Source organism: Rhinolophus ferrumequinum, chromosome 11 (genome assembly GCF_004115265.2).
Source record: "Rhinolophus ferrumequinum isolate MPI-CBG mRhiFer1 chromosome 11, mRhiFer1_v1.p, whole genome shotgun sequence".
NCBI lineage: Eukaryota > Metazoa > Chordata > Mammalia > Chiroptera > Rhinolophidae > Rhinolophus > Rhinolophus ferrumequinum.
The window spans coordinates 59,278,080-59,299,622 of record NC_046294.1 but is presented as its reverse complement, the minus strand read 5'-3'; the positions used below and the strand labels follow the sequence as shown (position 1 = coordinate 59,299,622).

The 21,543-nt window shown below is 44.4% G+C and overlaps 1 protein-coding gene across 3 annotated transcripts in view; it reads left to right on the top strand.

Moving 5' to 3' along the window:
* ME3 (malic enzyme 3) overlaps positions 1–21,543 on the top strand; it is a 175,006-nt gene that overhangs the window by 121,862 nt on the left and 31,601 nt on the right. For all 3 annotated transcript variants that reach the window (XM_033120709.1, XM_033120710.1, XM_033120711.1), the window contains one exon: positions 5,483–5,586. In XM_033120709.1, coding sequence (XP_032976600.1) covers positions 5,483–5,586 — 104 coding nt within the window. The remainder of the gene's footprint in view (positions 1–5,482; positions 5,587–21,543) is intronic.

The window sequence follows — 21,543 nt, the reverse complement described above, 5'->3', positions numbered from 1 at the left end:
AAAACCTCAGGAAGTCAGAGCCAGGCAGACAGCCATAAAGGGCATATTCAACTCCCACGGCAGAGAAGAAAGTTCTGGTTCACCTGCTTTGGATAAAAGTCATAGTTATAGACTGACTTGGTTCCGAAGGGAACCTGGTAACTGTGTAACAGAGGGGAAGCAGCCAGGCTTGGAGGTGAGTAAGCTGGTCCTACCTGGACAGACCCCTGGACCAGAAGCCGTCGTGTCTGCCCTGATGCCCACCAAATTTGCTTTGTGACCTTGGGCAGTTCATTTAACCTTTCTGAGCCTCAAAAACTCATTTGGAGAAAGTCGAACCAGATGATTTTGAAGACATTCATAGTTCGTAATTCGTCATCTCCCTAGCCCAATCCTAGAATTCATGCAACTGTCATCATAAACACTTTTTAAGGGCCTGCCATGAATAGGGCCCCTTTCCTCAAAGACTTTGCGTCGTGCAATAGAGATTCATCATGATCCCCAACTGACCGAGAAGAAAAATGAAGATGCAGAAGTTAAATACCGTTCCCGAAGTCACAGAGCTAGTTCAGTGACAGAGCCTAAATTCAAGCCCAGAGCCCCTTCCAATTCTACAGCCAGGCCACACTAAGGGTGCTCAGACGGCCACCAAGCCCAGCAGTGGCCTCTCCTCTGCCGTACACGGTCTGCCAACTTCGAGATTCCTTCTGTCTCTCGATAGGGTTGTAAGATTTACCAAAGGAAAACATAGGACTCCCGTTAAGTGTAAATTCCAGACCTAATCATTGTTTAAATGATTTCTTAAATTCCAAAGACCTAATCATTTTTTAGCATAAGTACATTCTAGGCAATAGTTGGGATGTATTTATACTAAAAAAAAAAAAAAAATACTGCCTATCTGAAATTCAAATTTAAGTGGGTGTCCTGTATTTTATCTGGCATTATTACCTGCTGAAAACTTCTCTGCTTGACCATTACCTGAGGATACAGGAGGGCTGCCAGGAGAGGGTGCAGGCCAGTTAGCAGTCCCACTGACCGTCAGTCTTACAGCCAAATCGCTCGGTGGGACACAGGGAAGAATGTGGACCTATTGTTCCACGTAGTGCCAAGACAGCCTGGGAGAATGCCTCCCTCTGCTGTTTTTGAGAAACTACTTTCCCTCCTGCCAAAGGAGATCCAGCTGGCTCGAGATGTGGACCCGACCTTTCCCCACACTCCATTTTGGCTGACGCTGCTCTCCAGCCTGGTCTGCAGAATACAGCCTGGACCTTCACAGCCACTACTGGACTCTTCAGAGGGGACCAGGCCGAGGGTGAGAAGCCCACCCCCACCCCAGATTCCCTGATCACCACAACGTCGGATGATTGGGCGGCAAGTGTTGTGTCATGATATCCAGTCAAAGCAAGGCGCCACTTCAGCTTAGCTGTTTTCTGGCTGTGTGAGCTTGGGCAATTTATTTAAATCCTTGAACTCTACCTTCCTTATCTGTAAAATGGGGATGAGAATATGTAAGACAGAAGGGTCAAATTAACTTCTGATCCAGAAGGAGTGAATTGCTTAAAAGTTCTATACAAATACAAGAAGCTATTTTTCAGTGTCATCTCCATATGGAAACTTTCCAATTTTTTGTGGGCTTAGTTTTGAAATATTTCAGGCATAAAACATCTTATTATAAAAGTAAATATAAGCATGGATGGACCTAGAGGGTATTGTGCTGAAGTGTAGTAAGTCAAACTGCGGAAGAAAAATGTCATATGATTTCACTTACAAGTGGAATCTAAACAACAAAATAAACAAACAAACAAAACAGAAATAAACTCATAAATACAGAGAGCATTTTGATGGTTGCCAGATGGGACAGGGGTTGGGAGGGGGTGGGTAAAAAACGGGAAGGGATTAAGAAATACAACTTGGTAGTTACAAAACAGGCACAAAATAGGTAGTTACAAAATAGGGATATAAAGTACAGCATAGGGAACATAATCAACAATATGGTAGTAACTATGTATAGTGCCAGGTGGGTACTAGCCTAGTCAGGGGGATCACTTCCTAAATTACATAAATGTCTAACCACTATGCTGTACACCTGAAACTAATATAAAATAATATGGAATGTCAACTGTAATTGAAAAATGTAAAAGGGGAAGAAAAGACGAAGAAGAATAAGAGGTTCAAAGTTCCACATATAAAACAAATAAGTCTTAGGGATGTAATGTACAGCCTAGGAATATAGTCAATAATAATATGATAGCTTGGTACAGTGTCAGACGGTTGCTGGACTTACCATGGTGATCACTTCTTTAGCATAAGGAATATAATCAGTAATATGGTAATAACTCTGTATAGTGCCCGGTGGGTACTGTTAAATAACTTGATGTATACCTGAAATTAATATAATATTGTATGTGAGCTATATTTTAATAAAAATATATTTTTAAAAGTAAATATAAGGACTTTTTTAAAGCTTTGTATAGTCACCCTTATAGCTCAACATTACCTCATTATGGTTGACCTTTCATCTTAAATGCAAATATACTGAGAAATTTCTGGAAAATCCTAAAATTCTTTAGTACCACTGGAGAATTTGATATGCCCCAGAAAACACATACACAGCACTGAGAAATTTACTCTTTGCGGCCTGATGCACCACCGGTCAGATCTGTGACTTGGCAACATTACACATTATAACTTACCATGGACCTTTTCATCTGTATGAGAACTAAAAGAGCAAATGTTTTCTGCAAATGCCAAGAGTTACTCTATTTTTATCATTTTTGTGTATCCCTTCCAGGTTGTACGTGTGTGTGTTTTAGACAGTTGAAGTTATGATGTCTGTGCCATTTTGTATCTTGCTTTTTTCACTTTAAAGAATCTCATCTACATTTGTCCGGGTGTCTGCATAGTCAAAAAAACCACCCATTTGAATGACTGTCTAGCTATCCATGAAGTCATTATACCATCATTTACTTTATTGTCCCCCCCTTGCCTGGATGTTTACTGCCTCTAACTGGCTTTTAGATGGTCACTTTGAAGGTGGCACATGGAAGGGTAGGGACCATATATGTCCTCCTTTCATCCTTTAGTCACACACACACACACACACACACACACACACACACACACACAACTACCAAGGCAGAATCCTAAATAATCTCAAGGATATATAATCCAGGGGTGAGAGGTTGAGAAAAGATTAGGACCCACTGTCTTTCTAATGTAGACCTGTGGTGACCTGGAGAAAGCACTAAACCCACCTGAGGCTACATGGACCCTGGGATTGATTGCTGGTGAGAGTCTGGGAAGGCAGATTATTTCCTGTTCTTTGTTGTCCCCCTCACCTTTGCCCAAACATCTCCTATAGTGCCATCAAGACAATATGGACCTAGAGCAGTGTCTTTAACAAAAAAATAAGTCAATCTGCTTGATGTACAAAAGAGCCACTTAAGCAGTGTGGCTCAGTGGGTAAGCTCATGGACTGTGGAGCCAGGCAGCCTGAATTTGAATCCTGGCTCTTCCGCTTACTAGCCCAAGGTCTGGCCAGGTTGTTTCACCTCTCTGTGTTTTGTTGCCCCATTTTTGTAAAATAGGGGAAATAACGAGACCGACCTCTACGTCCACTCAGGTCCTCTACAAAACAGAGGTGTGAGAGGTGTATTGGGGAAAATACACGTGAAGAAGAAAGAGAGGGAGCAGGAGTAGTTGGCAGGTGGGTGGAAACTTCCGAGAGGACACCTGTGAAACGAGAGAAGGAAGGAGGGAGACCGAGCTCTCTGCCTGCAGTGCAGCCCTGGGAAAGTCTCAGGCCAGTGAATGACGGAAAGATGGCCTGAGAGGAGCCTCAGCTGGGCAGGACCGGCCTATCCTAGGTCCGCATGCTTAGTCATGAGATAGTAGCAGCCCAGGGAGGTGTGGCAGCTGAAGGCTGTCCACCAATTACCCTCCCTTGGCAGGTTCTCTTAAGGGAGTTCTGAGCTGCACATCCCAACACCATACCTCACAGGGAAGATTCAAGTTCTTAGAATATTTCTTAGTATGTGGCACACTGGAAACCCTATGAAAGTTAAAGCTACTTCCATTACTTTTTAGTGTATGTTATAATTCACAAAGCTCTTTCACATACATTATTTCATTTACTCGTTAGAATCATCCTGGGCAGTTGGTATTTTATCCCCATTTGACAGATGAGAAGAAGGTTCCGAGAGGTCATATGATTTGCCTGAGGTCACGCAGCTAGTCAGTGGTGGAGGTGAAACTTGACTTTAAGCCCCTTGAGGACCCAGCCCATGGCATCCTTATCTCTGAATCCTGCAGTAGAAGTTCAGATGGAGAGGAGGATAACACCCACCCTTGTCCTCAAGGAGCTGGCGTTTTTTGTGAGATAGACTCTAACACGTGGAAATTACTTACTGTTTCCTAAACACACAAGGAACTTTTTCCTCCTTCTACCTCCAGCCCCCCGCCTTTATCTGTGTTGACTTCTCAGCTTGGAAGGCCCAGCCCACCAGTCTAAATCTGTCCATCTTTTAATGCCCAACCATTTCCTCCGTGATTCAACCCACCGTCCCCCAGTGGGAATTGTTTCTCTCCTTCTCTGTGCTGCCATGTGCCGCACTTTGTTCCAAAGTGTGTATTCATTTGCTCACCAGCCACCTGCAATAGACTGTGAGAACCTTGAAGGCAACAACCTTTTCTTACTCTTCGACAAATTCCCAGCGAGGCCCAATGTCAGCAGTCATAGATGATCAATAAACATGTCCCATGTACGCACTGTGCCAAAGAACTCCAAGAGGTGGCGTCACCTAACACAGGCTGGCATTAGGGTGGGCATCTTTCTTGAACTGAAGTTTCTGCTTGTATCATTCTCGTCCTTCTATCCCCAGGGCCTAACCCAGTACCAGGCACATGGTAAGGATTCAGTAAGATTTCATGGAAGAAAGGAAGGTAGGGAGAGAGTGGGGGAGTGTTTCTAATTTGACTCCAGATCAGTGGCTTTGGATGAGACCCAATACCTCAATCCAGATGCTGCCTATGGTGATTCTCAAGCAGGGGCGATTTTGCCCCCTCTCCAAGAAGACATTTGGCAATATCTGCAGACATTTTTTATTGTCACAACCGGGAGTGCTACTGACGTCTAGTGGCTGGAGATCAGAGATGCTGCTAAGTATTCTACAATATACACATGCCCTCACATCAAAGAATTATCCAAATCAAAATAGCAACAAATGTCGCTGCTGAGAATCCCTGAAAGAAACCCAGAGCTGCAGCCAGAGGTTGCAAGATTGTGTCTAAAAGAGACTTGCCTGTTCAAAGCATCCTTGGCTCCTAAAGAGGAGACCACCTTGGAGCCCACCCTCAGTCGGGAACTTAGCCTTCAGACCCTTTCTGAGTGACACCTTGGGGGCGAAGGGGGGGCAGCCAGCTTCCTCTTCCTTCCTCCCCTCCTACCCCCTGGTCTTTCCTGATAAACCAAGACACTTGAGAAAATGGATCTTGTCTGTTCCAGGAGCTGCTCAGAGACCCTCTGTACATCGGCCTGAAACACCAGCGTGTCCGTGGGAAGGAATATGATGACCTACTGGATGAGTTCATGCAGGCTGTGACAGATAAGTAAGTGACTCAGTCTGTCCCTTTTGAAAGAGGGCTTTAAAGAGATAGTATGACTAAAGCCAACACTGGTTTTGGCAGATACACAAACAAGAGGCAGTACATGCATGCAAGTCTGAAAATTCCAACTTGCCCCATGGACTTGAACATCTCAAAGCCAAATGGGCTCGTATTCTGGAAGAATCTTTGGGAGCAGAGAGGGGAAGGGAGAGGGTTGATGGCCGAAGGTCTGTGATCTGGAGGTAGTTATGTATCTGATGTTTCAGGAGGAAAACCCCTTTAGCCTGAGCTGTTCTGGGTTGTCGGCATAAACAGGGATTTTATGAGTGGTGGAGGAAAGAACTGTGCCCTTCTAACAAAATCACTTTGCAGGGCAGCTGGCCACATTACTTGTCACTTTCCACCTGGACATGAGATCCAGGCAGCATTAGTGAGCCAGCGTGGGCTGGGCCTGCGAGATTTATGAAGTGTCATCTCTGTACTGGGGAGTGTGACATTGGTGCTTCCGCCCCACCCCTTGCCTGCCCGTCTATCTGCCATCATGGCCACCCTCTCACCCAGCTTAGGCTGGGTTGGAGTTCTGGAAACAGCCCCTTCATCCATACACTGCTGGGCCAGTCAGTCAAGACAGAGTTTCAGCAGCTCAACAGGCCCCTACAGACCCAGCAAGTCCCCTTCTCACTTGAAAAGCTCCGTCTTTTCTTGCTGTCCCAAGAGTGCCCAGGAACGGCAAAGCTGGCCTGGATGTCCTTGGCAAAATATTCCCTTGCCTGAGTTCAGCCACTCAAACCAGAGTGGTGGCTTGAGACATTGCTGCTCTGGCCTCTGCAGCCACGAAATCTCATTTGGGTGGGCTTTTGGGGTTATGCAAACTGACCCCCCACTTCCAGGTCTGTGACCTTGGGCAGGTTCCAAACTTTTAGTTTTCCTTATCTGGAAATAAGAAGAAAGCATTTTCCTGTTGTTGTGTGTTTTGTTTTTGTTTTTTCAGATGAGAAAAAATAACGTTGTGGTTATATAGGATGGAAATGGTCCTGTAGAAACAGGAAATTAGTGATGGAGTGTGGGGCCTGGGGGCAAAAGTTCCTGTAAACCAGATGGCAAGGATCTAGTGCACACCCGGAGAGTTTGGTCTTAGATTAGGAGCACAGAAGCCCACTCACGGAGGGAAGGCAGAGCACTGGGCAGATATGGGCAGGTGGGGAGACGTGGTGGGGCAGCATGTGGGAGCCTGAGTGGAGGAGGCAAGGTCATCCACTGAAGGTGAAGGTGGGGATGGAGGTGGTGGCGGTTTAAGGATAGATGACTTTGAATGCCCAAACTAGGCCAGTAGAGGATGGTTATTGGGCAGCTCCACGGGCCCCCTTGAGGTTACTGGTCATGAAGTTCACTTAGGCCAGTTGACCTATTTCTGTGTTTTCTCTAGCCAGCTTCAACTCTGTGGATGCAGGGCAAGAAGAGACAGAGAGTAGGATTGAATCAGCGTTGGGATTTTGCCAGGCAAGAGAGAAAGAGAGAGAGAAAGGAACTGGGAGTGCATTCAAGGAAATGGTTGTATTGATGTGTCATGAGGCCTCGGCTGGGTAAGAAGGGACATGAGGACATGGTGGAGAAGAAGAGTAAGGGACAGTAGTATGATCGATGGATGGTAAGTCCTGGTGAGGCCTAAGAATTATTGAGTTGGGTACCAGACGGAATAAGCTGGAAAGAAAAGAAGTGGTCATCAGAACATTCAGTGTTTGAAGTGGAGACTATGGAGGAACAGCTATTTTTGAGATGTGACCACCCCCCCCCCCAAAGCAGCTAATTCAAGGCTCAGCTACATAAACAGAGATATATCATCTAGAACAAGGGAGGTGAATATCCCACTTAATTCTCCCCCTTTCAGACCATCGTGAATACCACATTTGGTTCCAGACAAGGTAATTTGAGGGTCATAAATTACCTAAAGTACCTTTGGAGAACAATAATCATGACAGAGAAGGAAGTTAAAGGCTTAGCCTGGTGGGGAAAAGACTGAGGGACGGCTCTATCCACACCCAGGGCACGGTACCCCTCCAGATATCTGAAAGCTGTCCTCCCAGAAGAACACTGGACTTGCTTCTGTATACCCACAGGAGAAAAACCAGTTGGGAGAATGCCAAAGGAGGCGGTCTGCAACTCAAAACAAATCACAGCCATCCCGCAGTACACTGGGCCTTCTGTGAGAATGAGTTCCTTTTCACAGCAAGAGTTCAAGGATAGGTTGTGTGGCTTATTAGTGGTGTTCTCACAGGAGGAAAGTTCAGCTTTAGATGCTCTTTACATTGCTTTCCCACCCCGGGATTCTATTAGGATCTTTTAAGATCCCTGTGAGGCTGGCAGTAGCGGTATTATTATCCCCATTTTATAGAATAGGAAACTGAGGTCATGAGAGGCCCAGCAGCCTGTCTCAGGTCACGTGGTAGTATCTGGCAGGACTGCAGGTTGCACGTGGATGTGCTGACCCCGAGGCCAGTCTGCTTTCTACAATACTGAGTTACCTGCGGAGGGAGCAGGGAATGAAGTCGGCTCTGAGAGCCTGTTTTCTGCTTCCTGTTTCCAGGGCTCACTGCTTATCTAATGAGTCAGTAGTCATTCCATGATTTCCCACAGAGACATCTTGCTATTCATGTGAGAGCATTTACATAAACTAGGATGTAAGAGGCTCTTCAAATTATCATTAAACTCAGTTCCCAGTCTCACAGACGCACAGGCAGTCTAGGAGCGAACCCTTGGGGAGAGCCGTGCATCAGCCAGCAGGAATGTCCTTACGTGGAAAAGATGATGGGCTGACAGCTGGTTGTTTTGACTCTCTAATAAGCTAAAGCAGATGTGTCTGGATACTGTAGGTGGGGAGGGAGCTGGTCTCCCCAGGCACCCTGGGGAACAGAGTAGCCCCAAGATGGAATGCCCGGCCTGAGGATGAGTCAGCAACCCTGAAGTCCAACACCATGTATTTTAAGAAAGAACCTTGGGAAACATTGACTCCTGCTTTCAACATCCTTATCTCTTTCCAAACATCCTACTCATAAAAAGCTCCAACTTCTGGCCCCTGCCCACTCATCAGGATGGGTCTTAAGATTTTTCTTTTTTCCGGCCTGGAAAAGAGTCTCTATGGCTGAGTTACGATCTTGGAGTTTGGCCCTTGGGGAGGACCCACCAGAGCAGAAGGAATGTCCGTGTAAATCTGCAAAGCACAAAAATAGATAACTGTGAGTGTCCTGTGGGGATGATGCCTGATGGTCCCGGGGAAAAGACGAGCAGATGCATTCTACCTGCATTCTCCCTGCCATGAAGTAAGACCCGCCGCATTGCACCTGAGTGACAAGTGTTCTCCCAGGGTTTCCACTTACATTGCTCATTTCTGTTACTCACAGTGGAATGGATGGGAGTGGCCCGCTCTAAGTTTGCCTCGCTCTGTCTGATGCTCAGCCTGGGTTGGATAGAACTTTGATGTCAGCAGCAGCTTCCACCTTTAGGCAGGTCCAGAAAGGAAACCACCTCCTTTCTCTCCAGCACCCCAAACCCTAAACATGGAGATTCCTAAGCTGCTGAAATAAGAGTGATAAAGAAGAAGGGAAATAATAGTTCTAAAAAAAACCTGACTTTTTCAAAAAAAGTCATCTGCTTTTCAGCTCCAGGAAAATTTCTTTCTGTCTTTTTGTGTCTCTTCATCTTTCTCTCTCAGGCTCATGTTCTCTCTCTCTCTCTCTCTCTCTCTCTGATACACACACACACACTCACACATACACACACACACACGCACGCACACACACACACACACCACCCTACACTAGAAACCTGAGGTTCACACCATAATGGCAATCATTATTAGTGGTCTTTGTAGAAAGTTCTAGTTCTCAGAGAAATCCAGACAGCTCTAGACCTCTGATTTCTGAAGCCAGTTACTGCACAGGCCCAGCCCTTCACACTGCCTCTCAAGCTGGAGGTGAGCATGCACTCCCTCTGTCACTTCAGCGTGAACGAGATTGCCCCCATTCCATCTCCCTTCTGCTTCTCATCCCACTTGTTTCTGCTCTTACATTTGGAGGATGCCCCTAAAGGTTTCCACTCCAACGTGCTAACAAAATGACTAAATTATCTCTACAGTGCCCTTGATTGGTACTGGTCAGGCTTCCGTTCAAAGCAGAGCACCAACGCTGAAAGCTGGAAAGCAGGAGGTGAGGTCCCGAGGCTGTTCCCTGTTCCTTGGTCCGTAACGTCAAAGCACACACCCTGTTTCAGTTATCTACTGCGGTGGACCAGACCACCCCACGTCTGAGTGACTTAACACATGCTATTTGCTCTTGATACTTGCAAGCTGAGCTGACTCAGTGGGGTGGGTTCTGCTGGTCTTGCCAGTAGTCGCTTGTAGGGGCTGCTTTCAACTGGTGGATTTGCTGGCAGCTGGGCTCAGCTGGGACTGCAAAGAAAGGCTGGGCTGCTGTCTGGACACAGAAGGGCTGGGCTCCTCTCGCTGTCCATAGTCTCTTCACGTCATCTCTCCATATGGTTTCTTTTCTCAACAAGGTAGCTGGACTTGATTCATGGCAGTCCAGGGCTCCCAAGAACACGAAAAGGAAAGCTTCCAGGCCTTCTTAAGGCTGAGACCTGAAACGGACACAGTATAACGGTCCACCACATTCTACTGGCTAATGCAAATCACAGGTCCATACCAAATTCCAAGGGAGAGGGTAACACAAGGATGTAAATACCAAGAGGAATGGTTCACTGGGGAGCCACAATGTAACAGACGACCACGCCCCATCCAGCCTGAGAGGCACAAAGAACGGGGCAGCCACTGTGATAGGAGGTTGTGCTCTGGAAAGGCAAGAAGAGCGAGAGAAGAAGAACAGAGTTACTCATATAAGCAGGAAAATGTATGATATAAAGTCACAGTCATTTACTGGTACCTGCGGTATACAAGATGCTGTGCCAGGCATAGCAACCCACGGAGAAATAAACAGTCCTGTTATCAAGGAGATTTTCATTCACAGACATTTTCCTATATCTAGGAGAGCCTGGACCTGACTTCTATGCTTTCTTAGCCTCTGAGTTTCTATGTAAGTCTGGAGCTCATGAAGAGTTCTAGGATGGAAATATAAAGTTGGGAATTGCCAGTTTACAGAACGTTTCGTGTCAAGGCAATGATGAATTCACCTAGGAAAAGAGAATAGAGAGAGAAGAGAATGTGGCTCACCACCATTTTCTGAACCATACCCTGTGATTCAAACCAGCGTGCTCAGCAAAATGGAGGATTCAACTAGGATGTTATTGGTAGCAATGGCAAGGTGAGTAAAAAGTCTTCATTCATGGCACAAGCTCTGATGCTAGGATTTGAAAGGCTTTCTAGGTTCGACAGGGAAAAGTGTCATGGTTGATTAGCAATGTCTGCCCGGAGCAGGGGAATGAGGTGTGTGTGACAGCCTGTGTGCTATGCGTTAGCCATTCGCATAGCACATCCATGACTTGCCTCGAGGCTAAGCATCTGTGATTCTATGAGCACTCAAAGGAACGTGAAGGTTGAAGATTTTTCTTCTCCAGGTGTTCAGGATACTTCAGGAGCGAAACCAAACCTGTCTATTTGGTCCACATGAAACGGCAGCTTCTTCTTCTGAGTGATAAGAACATTCAGGAATATGGTCCCTTGGGTACACTCCACCTCCCCCACCCCCAGCCCACTCTGGAATAAAGCAATGGATCATATAAAATAAAAGTAGGCATGCGAACACTGACCTGTGGATCCCAAGCCTGGCCTGACATTGGATAACTCACCAGGGGAATCATTAAGAAAACAGACTCCAGCCTCCTATGGCACAGTAGGCACAGGTTGAGTCGTGGGCATCTGTATTGTTGAAGCTTTCCTGATGCTTCCAACAGAGTTATAGAAAGATTGAAGTTTGAGAAACTGATGGACCATGTCCTAGGAGAGGCACGTTTTGAGTGGCCCCAGCTCCCTCAGCTTTCAGAGTCAGACTGGAGCCTGAGCTGAGGGTTTAAGGACTGGTGCACAGAGACGTCCCACAAGCCTTCCCGCTGGGGGCCTACATGAGGAAAGACCCAGCACATTCTCTGGGCTCGCCATGCCATGGCAGTCCATCCTGACAATGTACCCACTGCTCTGACAGCTTCCTTCCATCTCAGCTGCTTCTGCTGGAATCCCCTTGGCCATGAGGAACTTGAGCTGTTTGCAGGCCTGACATAATTATACTGCCACATGTGGGGAAAGAACTCACACATCTGGGTACCCAGGGCCCAGAAGACCCATCCTGTGGAGGAATGAGGCGTGCCTTTCCCCACCCACCTGTGCATGCCAAAGCCTGATTCTCTGTGACTGTCTTGTTTGGGAGATTTCTTATAAAAAGTGTCCTGTGGAAGTACAGAAAGTCCTGTCACTTTCCCAACAAATATGTCTATGTTTTGAGATTTGGCTTTTCAAACTTTTCCCGTGAAGGGAAAGAAAGATAGTAGCAGCAGGTACTGTGTCCAGCACTCTGGGGATCAAGCTTTATTTTCACCACTGAGGTGAGAAAACTCATCATAGAAGCTCCAAGAAAGCTAGAAGCAGCACACACAAATAATGTCTCTAATCGTGCATTTCCAGGGCTTTTGAATAAAGATTACATGCCCAACACTCTACTAGGCACTGTAATGAGATTCAAAAGAAACAAAAGACATGGACCGTGTCCTTGAGAACCTTACAGACCTTCCAAAAAGACAAAAATTTTGAACAGGAAATAATTAGAGACGAGGTAAGCTCTCGACTGTTTGGTGTTGAGTTCGAAGGGAATTCAGAGAAAAGGATGTGGGAGAAGATTAGAACAGAAGGCACACCAACTCAAGTTCTGCCTTCCCCGGGGAATTCTGCCCTGACCAGCCTGGCCTGAAGCTCTTTCTGTGTGTAATCACAGAGTAAGGATTGGCCATAGAATTCATTTGCTAATTAGTATGCTCCGTGACATCTTTGTGACATCTCTTCTCTAATGGTCCAGAGCTTTGCTCTGAAGCTTTTTTGGTCTTTAACCCTTCACAGTCAGAGCAGAGATTAGGCAAAGACGTGCCTGAAGTGCTTTAGAGGGGTTCAGGTATCACGTGGCTGGAGTATGGACTTCACGGATCGGACCTTCCTCAGGCCCTATGACTCTGTAATGTCTCTACCTGACTGGTAGTTCCTGGGGAGCAGAGAGCATGACTTTATTCACGGTCGGCCCACGGTTAGTGGTGAGGGTGGGAGTTGGGTGGTTGATTAGTTGGTTGAGGGATTGAAAGCCTTCACCAGGCTAGCTATCAATTAGAATGGACTGAAGGGTATGAATCTGACCACATCTGAGGAAGCTCAGAAGAAGGAACTCAGTGACTCGTTCTAGCTCGTCTGGCCTCTGAAGAAGCAGGACAGTTTTCCAGTCTCAGCCTGACATGGTTCATTGTTGACCGTCCAGCTGCTACACGTTTCCATCAGAATAGGAGCTGAATGGTGCCTGATGACGGACTCTCATGCTTGCAAGGAATCTGCCGCGGGCCACAGAAAGTGCTGGAAGGCTGTAGCAAACTGCAAACCAGCACTCACCTCTTTAGGACCTAGCAGGTCCATCATGGTCAAGCAGACTGAACAATTGAGAGAGTGTGACGTTCGTTCATTAGTTAAGGTCCAGCCCCAGAACTGTGCTGGAGGAAGTTCGCTGACTTGGCAGATGGATTCAGTGATGCCAGATGGCTGTTTCCTTTTCATTTTCCCTCAGCAGACTGATTTTATCACCTGGTATTAGAATACGAACAAAACCATGCCCAGACCTGAAAGTTTCGGATTATAGCAGAGAAGATGAAGGAGTAGAAGGTTTTTTTTTTGTTTTCCTCATTTTCCTCAATGGATTAATAATAATAGTAATAATAACTCTTATTTACTTAATTGCTTACTATGTGTTGATACAAGCACTTAACACAATATTAATTCATTTAAATCTCACAGCAACACTCTGAAATAGGTACTGTTATTAGCTTCATTTTAAGAGATGAGGAAAATGAAGATTATAAAGTGTGAGTACCTTGCCTAAGGAAGGGGACCATATTAAGACCCCACCCACTAACAATGATTGTTAAATGCACAAAGTCTAGAACTGAACTGCCTGAGCTTGAACCTCTCTCCTGCCAGTTATTAACAAGCTACTTAATTTACCTGTGCCTTCATTTCCTCATTTCTAACATGCGTTTTTAACTTGTAGAGTGCTCAGTATGGATAACTGACACAATCCATGTAAAATGCTTAGCATTATATCTCATAATAGAAAACACTTCAATAATGTTTGCCATTATTATTATTATTATTAATTTAGGCAATTTCCAAAGCCACTTTCCTTTCGGTAGGGATTTAGTGGTATCCTCCTTCATGCATTCCTGCTTGAGTTCAATTATCTACTATTATATCCATCCCTTCCTTCCATAGTCCCCCACTCGTCTATCCCCTCCGTTCCAATACTACTTTCCCTCTCTTCCCCAGTTCTTCTTCCCCAATGCTGATCTTATGAGGGGGGGAAAACAGCCCTAGAAACACTGGGTACGATCCATCTCTGTTTTCAGATCCCCAGGATGTGCAATTAGTAAATGTGTGGTCTCCACCCCCGACATACCACCAGCTTAACTTTGCTCCCACCTCCCCCCAGGTGGAGAGGCACTGTGTATAGATGTGTGTACATGTGGGGGTGAAATCTCTTTTCTGCAGTTGTTTCGGCTGAATGTCGTTTGGACCTTACAGACCCACCACCCTGCAAGCATGACTCCCTGGAGTGACTGAACAGCTTTTTGTGTAGCACATTTCTCAACACAGAAATGAAAAACAGAAACGTGTCCAAGGATAGAGAAGCATTAAATCACCCCGAGATCAACCCACCAATACTGACTTAATTAAGAGGGCGGCACATTCAGCACTTTGCTCTGGAGCTGGAAGGAAGCCTTGGATAACGTCACGTCCTCCCGCCCTCTCCCTTGCTCCCTCAGCTCCAGTCACTTTGCTTCCTTGCTGCTCCTTCCACTTGTCATTTTTCATAGAGCCACAGAGCCTTCGCGCTTGCAATTCCCCCAGCTTTGAATGTCTTTCTATTTTCATGGCTGTTTCCTTCCCATCATTCATGCTTGGAAACAGGTCCATCCCCAGGTAGGGTCTAGTGTTGAGGCCTACACAAGGCAGGACGTTGGACCTGAGCATCCTGAAGAAAATGGAAGCCTCAAATGGCTGCAACCCCCACGAAGAAGAACTCGGCTCTGCTCCCCAACTTAGGGAAATGACAGCTTGGGGTGGGGGGGAATGTCTGTTGAAAGAAACCAAAAACGCCAAGCCTTTACCACATGTAAATTTAGACTCCACATTTGCAATATACACACATTGTATATTGTGCAATACAGTGTAAAAATCCCCAAGTTAAGAAATGGGTATAAAATCTTGTTCCCTCCCAGGGGTATGGCTGGAGAACCTGGCAGAAGGAAAAGTAAAACTTCCCGATAGGGATAGTCCCACAACCCATGCTGTGTGGGATTTCTTGAAGGGAAAAGCAATTCCCCAATGAAAATAAATTCATGATTCACAATAATCCACACAGAAACAATTCACAATGTGGGAACATCAGACACACAACTAATAGAACAATTAGAACCCCAGAAAAAGGAATATTCTGAGAAAGATTATAAAGCAGCTATACTTAAGTGTATGAAAGGGATATTTTTTATAAGAATGAAGTAATGAGGAAAGTACTCAACACTGTGAAAAAACAGGCAGATTTGAATAAATAAATAAATAAATAAATAAATAAAACAAAATTCTGAAAATGAAAAGCAGAGTCATGGAAATCCTACAAAGTGCACTAGTGTTAGGGGAAGACACCATCAGAAAACGCAAATCCTCGAAATTTACTGTCTGGAGGTATTTTAGAAAGACCCTCCCTTCCTAGTCCTGATTACCCAGAAAGGAACTAGGACTCCAAGGTGTTGTATTTAAGAAGGATTTTTCCTCCAACATGGGAGCTGCTGTTGATGAAACAGACCATTTCTTGTGGGAAAGAAAGAATGTGTAAGACTGGAATCCCCAAATCCCAGCTTTGTCATTCCACACCAGAAAGGATGTAGCAATTCCAGACAATGCCATGGCATGGTGTATTCACTCTCGTTTCCTGTGTCCTGCTCATTCATACTCACACATCTGTATGCTTGCAAGGAATCTGCCCTAGGCCACAGAAATTGCTGGAAGGCTGTAGCAAACTGCAAACCAGCACTCACCTCTTCTTCTTATTCTTCTCATTCTACTGTGTTCATTTGATTAGGCTTAACCAGGTTGTTTTTTAATGAAGTTGGATAACTGGAAAAATTCCTAAAAACAAATGGTTCAGTCCAGATAAGTTATGTAAAGAAAAAAGTATCTGGATGTATATACACCAAACCGTTCACAGTGATTACAGATGAGACATGAGTTTTTCAGGGATATTTGCTTGCCAAGCCGTTCATTTCTATAATGTTTGATTGGGTGCAGGCATTTCTTTTGTAATTAGAAAAAAATATGGATTTCTTTTTTTAGTTTCAGGTGTACAAAACAATGTAATAGTTACACATTTACACCCCTCACAAAGTGATAACCCCCGCCCCCAATCTATTGTCATTCTGACATCGTATATATCTATTACAATTCCATTTTTTCTATTCCTTATGCTGTACTCCATATCCCGTGACTATATATATACATTAAATCACAGTTGACATACAATATTATTCAGCTTCAGCTTCAGGTGTACAGTGCAGTGATCAGGCACCTATACGGTCCATGAAGTGGTCTCCCTAATAAGACATGTGCCCATCTGACACGCTACATAATCTTTACAACATTATTAATTATATTCCCCAAACTCTTTCATATCCTGTGACAATATTGTAGTTACACTTTGTGCTCCCCCCTTCTCCCTCATCCCCACCCCCCTCCCATCTAGCAACCATCAGTTTTTCCTCTATATCTCTGAGACTATTTCTGATTACTTTGCTCATTTATTCAGTTCTTTAGATTCCACATATAAGTGAGATCATATGGTATTTGTTTTTCTCTGTGTGACTTATTTCACTTAGCATAATGTTCTCTAGGGCCTCCCATATGATTGCAAATGGTAAGATTTCATTCTTCTTTATGGCTGAGTACCACAGTTTCTTAATCCAGTCATTTACCAATGGGCGTTTACCAATGGGTTGTTTCCACGTCTTGGCTATTGTGAATAGCGCTACAATAAACATAGGGGTGCATATATGTTTTCGAATTAGCGTCTTGGATTTTTCTGGATAGATACCTAAGAGTGGAATTGCTGGGTCATAAGGTAGTTCCATTTCCAGTTTTTTGAGATACTTCTATACTGTTTTCCATAGTGGCTGCACCAATCTACAATCCCACCAACAGTGCACAAGGGTTCCCTTTTCTCCACCTCCTCGCCAGCACTTGTTGTTTGTTGATTTATTGATGATAGCCGTTCTGACTAGGATGAGGTGATATCTCACTGTGGTTTTTATTTGCATTTTTCTAATGATTAGTGAGGTTGAGCATTTTTTCATATGTCTGTTGGCCATCTGTATGTCCTCATTAGAGAACTGTCTCTTCATGTCCTCTGCCAATTTTTTAAATTGGGTTTTGTTTTTTTTGGTGTTGAGTTGAATGAGTGTTTTATAAATTTTGGATATTAACTCCTTATAAGATCTATTATTGACAAATATTTTCTCCCGTTGAGTAGGATGCCTTTTTGTTTTGTTGATGGTTTCCTTTGCTGTGAAAAAAACTTTTTGGTTTGATGTAATCCCATATGTTTATTTTTTTCTTTTACTTCCCTTGCCCGAGGGGATATATCAGTAAAAATGTTACTCAGAGTAATGTCTGCAAATGTGCTCCCTATATTTTCTCCTTGGGGTTTTATGGTTTCGGGTCTTACATTTAAGTCTTTAATCCATTTTGAATTTGTTCTCATACATGGCGTAAGGAGATGGTCCAGTTTCATTTTTTAGCATGTGTTCGTCCAGTTTTCCCAGCACCATTTATTGAATAGACTGTCTTTACCCCAGTGTAAATTCTTGCTTCCATTGTCATAGATTAAACGACTATATAGGCATGGATTTATTTCTGGGCTCTCTATTCTGTCCCATTGTGCTATGTGTCTGTTTTTATGCCAGTATAATGCTGTTTTGATTACTATATGGATTTTTTATAATGAGTTAAGCAGCAATTCTTTCCCAGAGACAGGTCCTTGCATTAAACAATAAAAATAATAAAGAAATAAATAAACAAGCAAGCATCCCACCCTTCACTCTCTGGTGATTTGAGTGCTGGGCTAACCTGGCTCCTATGGACAACAAAGCAATTCATATACTTTGACTCATTTAATACAACAATCCTAGTCAGTAGCTACAATTCTTGTCCTATCCCACTAAAATAGAAGTTCCAGGAAGGGATCTTTGTTTCTTCTGTTCACTGCTGTATCTCAAGCACACAGAACAATGTGTAGTGCAGAATGGGTTCTCAATAAACATTTACTGAATGCATGCACTCTTTACAGAGGAGCAAACTGAGGCACAGAGAGGTTAAGGAACTTGTCCAAGGTCACACTTTTAGCAAATTGTGGAACCAAGTTATAACCCAGGTGGTCTAACTTCAGAACCCACCCTCTAACTTGGATACTCTCTATTTCTATTCTTTTAACATAAAAGAAAAGACAGTGCAACATACTCCAGACACTTTCTTGATACAGTAGACAAGGAGGATAAATGGGAGGCAGGTCTTATGGAAACTATCCTACTTAGCATATTCATGTCTTCTCTGTCCAGTCTGTTCTAGGGCAGGGGTAGTACCCCACCTAGCCTCACCATTAAGGGGGCTCTGGAGAGACTAGCCATCAATTCCCATTTTCAAAACTCTCTGGCTACCAGCAGAGAGAGAATCATCCTCTTTAAAAAAAAAAAAGAGAGAGAGAGAGATAATTGACATATAACATTGTGTAAGTTTAAGGTATACAACGTGTTGATTTGATACATTAACATATTGCAATATGAGTACCGGCATAGCCTTCGCTAACACCTCGATCACGTCAAATAATTATCATTTCTTTTTGTGGTGGGAAAATTTGCCAGCAACCGGATCAGTCGTCTAGTGCTTCCTTGTTCTTCCTTCTTTTTTAATTAAATTTATTTGTTGACATTGGTTAACAAAAATATATAGATTTCAAGTGTATATTTCTATAATACATCATCTATATATTGCGTTGTGTGTTCACCACCCAGGTTCTTCCCTCTTAACCACCCACGTGGCCAGTGGTCCCCTTACCCCTTCATTCACCAGAGCTGGGCGCCCCCTGTAGGCCTCTCCACAAACTACAAACCCTACCAGCCCACCCCCAAGGAAAAGCTGAGGCTCTGGCTCCAAGCTTCTTCTGGTGGATTGAAAACTATCTAAACAAAGGAAAACCCCTAAGCTTATAGCATACAAACTACAAAGAAAGCTTCAAGGTTTTATTTTAATTTTAAAAGATAGTAAAGAACATAACTGTTAGCTCTAAGCCTCGATTATGTTTCAAGGAAGCTTTCACATTCGGAGTCTTTCTCAGCAGACACGGTCACTGCTTATTATTTTTATGTACACTGAATTTTAGAAATGCCCTCTCTATCTTACCTCATTTCCCCACCTGGCCCTCCCTAGGACTCTAATCTTACAGTCTCAGAGAACCTGAGCAAGAAACAACAAGCCCGTTTGATCAAACTCCCTCACTGCACAGGTGAGGAAACAGAGGCCCAGACAGAAAATTAGCTCCCCACAGTCAGATAATGATAAAAGCAGTGGGAAGGTAAGGGGAACCTATCCAGTTGTTTGCTCTCATTCACAAAATTCATGAGATCTTTTCCAAGTTTCCATTCAGCATGTATTTATCATGTACTTTCTCTGTGCCCCAGAGTGTGTCCAGTACAAAGAAAAGACCTACCTTGAAGAATTCAATTCTCCTTGAGATAGTAATAGGCACACATAAAATAATCAGAAAATAGTTCAAGGCAGCATCAAGTTACCTGTTTATTCATTTATTTATGTAGTCATCCATCCATTCATTCATTCAATGGACGGATATTTATGGAACATAGCAGTAAGTCAGAAATAGACTTTGTTCTAAAGGAGCTTACAATTGACTAGGGGGGAAAAAAAAGAGATGCTCAAAGAATTACTACTGGGTTTGTATAGATTAAAGACGAGCTTCATTAACGGCCCTGCCTGCAGTGTCAATCAAGGCTAATAGGGGAAACAGGTGGCCAAGGGGCCTGGGATATTTGACTGGGTTTAAAAGTTATGACCTTTTAAAGAGAGAAAAGATGAAACAGTGCCATTTCCGACAAAATGGATGGATCTTGAGATTATTGTGCTAAGCGAAATAAGTCAGACAGAAAAAGTCGAGAACCATATGATTTCATCAATATGTGGGATATAAAACTGAAAGAAACAAAGGAACAAGACAAAGAAAGAACGAAACAAAACCTCACAGACACAGATAATAGTTTAGTGGTTACCAGAGGGTAAGGGGGGAGGGGGGTGGTAAATGAGGGTAAAGGGGATCAAATATATGGTGATGGAAGGAGAACTGACTCTGGGTGGTGAGCTCACAATGTGACATATAGATGATGTATTGCAGAATTGTACACTTGAAACCTGTCATTTTACTAACCATTGTCGTCCCAGTAAATTTTAATGAAAAAAAAAATGTCATGGCCTTCTTCCTAGGAAAGAGCTAGCAACTCACTTTTACAGAGCACCTACTCTATTGTGGGGGCTTTACATTTAATTACCACAGCAATCCTTAGAGATCAAACAACTGGGGCTCAGAAAGGTTAAGTACGTTGTCCAACCTCACCCAGCTAGATATTGGAAGAGTTTGGACTCGCCCCAAACCCACCTGACTCCAAAACCTGAAGACATGTCATACAGACCCTCTGCTGCTCACTCTCCTGGCCTGGCTGGGAGGGCCCTCCCCGCAGTGGCCTCATCCTTGGGGGTGAAGGAAATAGCCTGAGCTATTGTTATACAAAGATGCTTTGCTTCTTTGGCCTCTAGGAAAGGAGGGTGCGGCTCAAAGGGGAGCTGGTGATATCATAAGAGATATTTGCCACTGGTCCCTCCTGTGGTGGGACTGTTCTCTGTCATTCATTCATTCATGCTTTCATTTGTTCAATATTAGTTACAGAGCCAGGCAAGTACAGAGCCTGGGGCACCCAGCCGCATGTCTATTGTCTATTTGGTCTTTTAACATGGATGTCTGAAGCTGCCTTGTCCAGAGGGCAGGAAAGGAGGCAGGGGGCAAGAGGCAGGACAGGGGGTCAGTTAAAGCTCCTTCTTCAGCTGTTCTGCCATACGGGGGTGAGTAAGACCACCTCCCCTGCCCTCAAGGACTGCCTCGCGCCTGCTTTGATCTAGCCTGTCACCTAACCTTAGTCTTTCCCTTTCTTCCCATCACCAATTTTGCCTCACTTAGGTCCCAAAAGCCCACCAACACAGACTAAGTTCTCTGACCTTATTGTTTTCCACCCCCAGACGACCTGTCGTACTTCAAGGTAGAATTTAGCCAAGTCTATGAGAGGGGGTTGGTTTAGACTCCCAGGAGATTGAGATACATTTGTCTGACAGACGGTATCGTACAAATACCACGGTAGTTCACCTGAACAGAGATCAGAGTGGGCCAAACTAATCAGAGAAGCTTCCCGGAGGACACCAGTGGCCTCATGACTGTTCAAACGCTCAATCTATGGGCCAATCAGAGCAGGCGTAAGTGCTGACACCCCCAAGCCGGCTAGTGGGTTGGTGGCTGGGAAAAGTGCGTGGGTTTTAGGAGCAGAAAGTTGAGGAGTGAGTGTCTGTGCCCTAGAGGAAAAATTCAGTCCTGGCCTCTGACCTTGGAGAGG